The following is a 5,000-nucleotide window of genomic DNA, read 5'->3' as shown; positions in this document are numbered from 1 at the left end:
GATAAGGGATTCCAGATAGAGAGGCAATTCTAACAAGATTCCGTTCCATCTAGGGGTGCGAACCCAGTTAGAGTTGCTTATTCAACTCAGCTAGCGGGGCTATTCCCACTCAAGATGCAGCTAGAGATCATAATTTAGCTCAGATGTTTCGGATGGAGGTATTTTTCCCCCTATATGTGCTTTCCTAGCTAGAGGTGCTGGGAAAAAGTGCTGATGCAGTGATGCTACTTTAACTAGAGATACTATTCCACCTACAGACATTATTCCGCTATGCCATCTCAGCTAGAGGTGCTATTTCAGCTAGAGGTGCTATTCCATATAGGGGTGTCATTTAATCTAGAAGCATTATTCCCCATAGAGGTGCTATTTCATCTAGAGGTGCTATTCCAAGCTGAAGCACGGATGCTCACTTGCAGGCCTTGATGATTTCCGCCGCGCTGTTTTTGATGCTGATGTCCTTCAGCAGGACTTTCTCCTCCTCGATCTCCGAGGCAAGGAATGTGTGCCTCCCGTTATGGTTCAGCTTGACCAGGTGGACAGTGAGCTCCCTCAGGGGCACGGCGGACCGGGCGCGCAGCCTCTGCTCCTCGGCGCTCAGCCGGGCGGCCGGGCGGGAGCCGCTCGCGGCGGCAGAGGTCGTCACCGCGCGCGCCGCCCTATCACGCTGGCTGTCATCACTGTCCGCGGCTCTGGCTTCCTCTTCCTCCGCTCTCCCCGGCTCCGCCCCCCTCTCCCCCTCCGTCGCCGTGCTCGGCCGTTCGATGCCCTCTGCTGCCCTTGGATGTTTGCCCCTGTTCCGGGCGAGCTGCGTGCCGGGTTCGTCAGGGGCGGAGGGGAAAGTGCCAGGGGTCAGTGGACGGTTCTTCATTTTGCCCTCGTGCCTCCCCTTCTGTTTTTTGCTCCGCCCTCCTTCTCTCACGCCGGAACCTCCCGCCGTGCCGCCGTCGGCCTTCCGCTCGCGGCTCTTCTCCCGGTCTCTCTTCCGGTCCTTGGCTCGCTCCCGCTCTCTCTCCACTGCCTTGCTCCTTGGCTGACTCTTCCTGCTCCGCCCTTCTGCTGGGACAGGCCTGGAGCTCTGGGTCAGCAACACCTCACAGCTGAGTGCCAACTGCGCCTGCAGCGTGGCTGGTGACAGGGGGCAGGGCGACCCCTTGGACTCTCTCTCTTCCTCTATGGCTGTGCAGCTCGACTCCTTCGGTGGCTCGGCGCCTTTGATCGGGTCCGTGTCCCCCTTCTCAACATCCTGGTCCTCCACCTCCTTTGCCTGCTTGTCCTCCGACTGGGAAGGCAGACCCGAGGATGTCAGGGGCAGGCTGGCTGGCGTCAGGTCAGACAGTGTGGCGTTCCCGGGAGACGCAGCAGACGCAGGGGTCTGTGAGATGGGGCTGTGCTGCTCTGGAGGACGTATCTCGGGCCCCAGCGAGAGAGATGAAGAATACTTCACCCCGGCCAGCGCGCCGGGAGGCGGCCTCCCGAATGGCCCGCCCCTGTAGGTGTACCTGTGGCCCCCGGTGGTTGACGCGCTGTCCGTCTGGTGCAGGTGGGGTCGCTGGGCAGCCTCAGAGCTCACCGTGCTGCTGTCCCGCTGCTCTGCCTCGTGCTCTTCGTCCTCCTCTTCCTCGGCGACCGCAGGGGGCTCGGCAAGGCCGTAGAGTCGGGCCAAGTCGCTGTGCCGGTAGTCTGGCCCCAGGCTGCTTCTGGACTCGTCCGGCTTTTTCCGGAGCTCCTCCGCGCCTTGGGCTGGAGAGGACCGAGTGGGGCTGGGATGAAGCACAGGCCTCCTCAGCACTCTGGCTACATCAGTGCCTTTCTTCTCCTCCTCTTCCTCGCTGAGGTCCGAGACGGGAGAACCTTGCCAGCTGAGCACGGGCGGGCTGCCCGCGGGATCCGGGCGCAAGTGCTCCTCCGTGCAGGGGCTGTGTGCCGGGAGCAGGTCCGGAGCATGCCGCTCCTCTAGGGATCGCAGCTCCTGCTCGCTGCCAGCAGGGGGAGCAGAGATAGAAGCCCCGGGGCCAAAACGCTCCTCTGGATAACCGACGCTGCTGGTATTTGGACTCCCACGAGAGGAGGACATGCTGTCTTCACTCACCGAGGTCCTACTATTGGATGCGTCTTTAGGATGACAAGCGAGCGTCCGGCTCCGATTGGTCAGAGGGGTGGGGGTGGGTGGGGCGGACCCTGAGGTGTGTGAAGCGTCAGAGTGGCAGTTGGTCTCCTCCTCCTCTTCCTCAGGCTCAGTGCACTCGTGGGTTGACGTCTCCGACGCGGCGGATGATGTCAGAGACACAAGGCGGGCTGGACTCCGGCCCTGACTCCGACATCCGGACGTCTGGGGAGCCGCTTCTCTAAAACTCTTCTTCTCACCTTTTTTGGCGCCCTCGTTCTCTGCTTTCTTCTGTCTTCTCCTCCCTTCTTTTTCCTTCCTCTCGGTGAGCCTGGGCCCCGCATCTCTCTTTTGGCGCACGGTCTTCCTCTCCCGGCGCGACCTCCCTTCTTCTCGCGCCTTTCGCTTCTTCTTCGCCTCCAGTTTGCGCTCCCTCCTCTCCCGGCGCTCGCTCGGCCCTTCCTCCGCCTTCCTCTCCTGCCTCCTCTCTCGCTCCCGGTCCCTCTTCCTGTCCTGGCCGTGCCTCGGGGTTTCTGCGTCCGGCCGGCAGGCTGGCCTCTCCTGGGTGCCGTGGTCGGGGACGCCCGCGTGGCCGTAGCGGGACGGTGCGGGACTCTGGTGTTTGGGAGTCCTGCTCTTCCTCCCCTCCAGTCTTTGAGGGGCGCTGCCCACCTCGGTGCTCGGGCGCGGGGCCGAGGCCTCAGCGTCCGGGCTCCGGCGCTTGCCACGCTCTCGCCCGCCGGGGGCGCCGTGCAACGCGCCGCCGGTGCTTTGGCTGAAGTGGGGTTGGCTGGGTTTGGGATGGCCATGGCGACTCCCTCCATCTTTTAGCCCCTGTGGCGGCGGCCTTCGTTCTGCTGCCGGACCGGAGCGCCTGGCCTCCTGAGGTGAAACACACACACATACACACACATGCGCGCGCACACAAACATTGAAAACATTCTGTAACGGCAAATTCTGCAGCAGTTTGATGTCTGAACGGCCTGTTTGCTTTTAGAACATGCGCTCACGCTGCTCTGCTCGGCCGGGTGCGGCTGGGACTTCCAGACCGGCGTGGGTGAGCCGCGGCTGGGATGAGGTACTGCGAGCGCGGGCGCGTCGCCTGAGGCGTCTGGGTGCCTGGGTGGGGCGGTGCGGAGCTGGTGCTTGAGGTTGTAAGGCACTCTGGTGAAGTCTGCTGGTGATGGCGGAACACAGTGCCCCCAGTCACCCTCGCTTCCACAAGGACGGAGCTCGGGGGGGGTGTGGCCTGGTCGCAGGGGCTTGGCACTGTGGAAGGCCTGACTGGACGGCCGGCTCCTGTGGGAGTGGTCTCTGGCGCTGGACTGACTGGACTCCTGTGGCGTGAGGAGTCACGAAGACGGGGCGTTCCATTAGAGTAATGGATCGTAAAGGTCATTCGCACTTTGCATGCAGTATGAACACTGCAATTAGTTATATTGTTCCCTCAGCAAGCAGGACTATTGCTTTTGTTATAAAATGTAATTAGATTGTAGTCATTTGGCTTTGGCAAGTCAGCAGCACATTAAAAGAGGTTAAGAGGGACAATAACAGATTTATTTCTATATAAAACATAGAAGCAAAAGGAAATGAAGTCTGGCTCTTGTGCCTGACCTGGAAACGTGAAGGGGAATGCCTTTTATCCGACTGACTCCAGGGGGCAGTGTTTCGGTACGGGGGGCTCCAGGTTCGAGGCGGGTGGGACAGAGGGAGGCGGTTCATCGGGTGCTTCATCCGGGGGCTAAAAATCTGCAGAACGAAAACAATTTAGGAGCAGCTTAGCGTTGCATGCGGCGACTCAGATCCTACCAGCAGATGGCGCTAAACACGCCACAAGAAATACCGACTTCCCCATGTTTAAAAAATTAATAGAAATAAGGCAAAGTTTTGATTACATTCAAGACCCAAGAACGCAGGGGAAGATGCAGTTTGAAAGCTTAAGGTCAGAGGGGAAAGGTCAAGAGGGCTTACCTGGTGTGAGCTGAGGGCGCCTTTGCTCTTCTTGTTAGGGCAGTCGTCTCTGGGTGGCGAGGGGTTTCGGAGCAGGCCAGAGTGGCTGGGTGGGGGCGCGGGGCGTTTGAGGGAGGGGCTCGAGAAGGCCCGGGACTGTGCCGCCGGGCTCCACCTCTCTCCGTGTACCTGCAGGGGCCGTTGTTGCTGGTGAGGGCCTCCATACTGAGGGAGACAGAAATCGTTCCACTGCTTAGAAACACACAAGCGCATATTCTAAGCTTGTTAACCGATGTGGGTCACGTGGGCCCGTATTGATGTGTGGCGTTGCTCATCTTCATACAATAAATTGATCCAGAATTTGATCCAAGATCTGGTTTGAGTGTAAAAGCAAATCAAATCGTAATTACATCCTCTGTATACAACAACTAGTGTGGTTTAAGTCATGCTCTCTCTTTCTCTCTCTCTCTGTCTCTCTCTCTCTGTCTCTCTCTCTCTCTCTCTCTCTCACCCTCTGAGGTTGGCTGGTGTGGTTGCTGGAGACGTGTCCTCTGCACCCTGAGCTGAACCCAGTGAGAGCATGGTCTGGGTTCTGGTGGCGTCCGGGCAGGGGGCCCCAGGGCCGCGGCGCTCCCCGATCCCTGTCGGGGCCTCTCTCTCTGGGGTGACCGTGAGCTCGCTCCCTGCTGAACTCCGGCGGTCTGCGAGCAAGCAGGAACCACAACAGCACAGCACACACGCACGTCATTTGGCTGCTAGAGCCAATCATGGAGAATTATTAAAGTGCATTATTACAGAGAACCTGAGTTCAGGGGCAGGGCTGGGAGCCATCCGTGGGTGGAGCCGGTTTTGGCTCGGACTAACCTATTGTTATAAGCTTTGTGATGATTTCTTCCTGATGAATGGTTTAGGCCTGGATGCTGGACCTGGTATACTCCCCTGCTGG

At 59.4% G+C, this 5,000-nt stretch overlaps 1 protein-coding gene across 10 annotated transcripts in view; it reads right to left on the bottom strand.

Annotated features, from left to right (window-relative positions):
• Positions 1-5,000, bottom strand: part of kdm6bb (lysine (K)-specific demethylase 6B, b) — a 27,320-nt gene that overhangs the window by 9,159 nt on the left and 13,161 nt on the right. For all 10 annotated transcript variants that reach the window (XR_014118636.1, XM_081702312.1, XM_081702313.1 and 7 more), the window contains 6 exons: positions 4,919-5,000; positions 4,566-4,755; positions 4,076-4,279; positions 3,719-3,853; positions 3,115-3,441; positions 411-2,986 (listed from right to left, as the gene is read on the bottom strand). The exon at positions 4,919-5,000 is cut by the window's right edge and continues 2 nt beyond it. Coding sequence is in view for 9 of the 10 variants with exons in the window: in XM_081702312.1 (XP_081558438.1) it covers positions 411-2,986; positions 3,115-3,441; positions 3,719-3,853; positions 4,076-4,279; positions 4,566-4,755; positions 4,919-5,000 (3,514 nt within the window). In the remaining variant the exon portion in view is untranslated. The remainder of the gene's footprint in view (positions 1-410; positions 2,987-3,114; positions 3,442-3,718; positions 3,854-4,075; positions 4,280-4,565; positions 4,756-4,918) is intronic.

This window comes from Electrophorus electricus, chromosome 19 (genome assembly GCF_041902795.1).
Source record: "Electrophorus electricus isolate QZ-2024a chromosome 19, ASM4190279v1, whole genome shotgun sequence".
NCBI classification, from domain to species: domain Eukaryota; kingdom Metazoa; phylum Chordata; class Actinopteri; order Gymnotiformes; family Gymnotidae; genus Electrophorus; species Electrophorus electricus.
The sequence above is the reverse complement of the archived record's forward strand: the minus strand, read 5'-3'. Positions and strand labels throughout refer to the sequence as shown.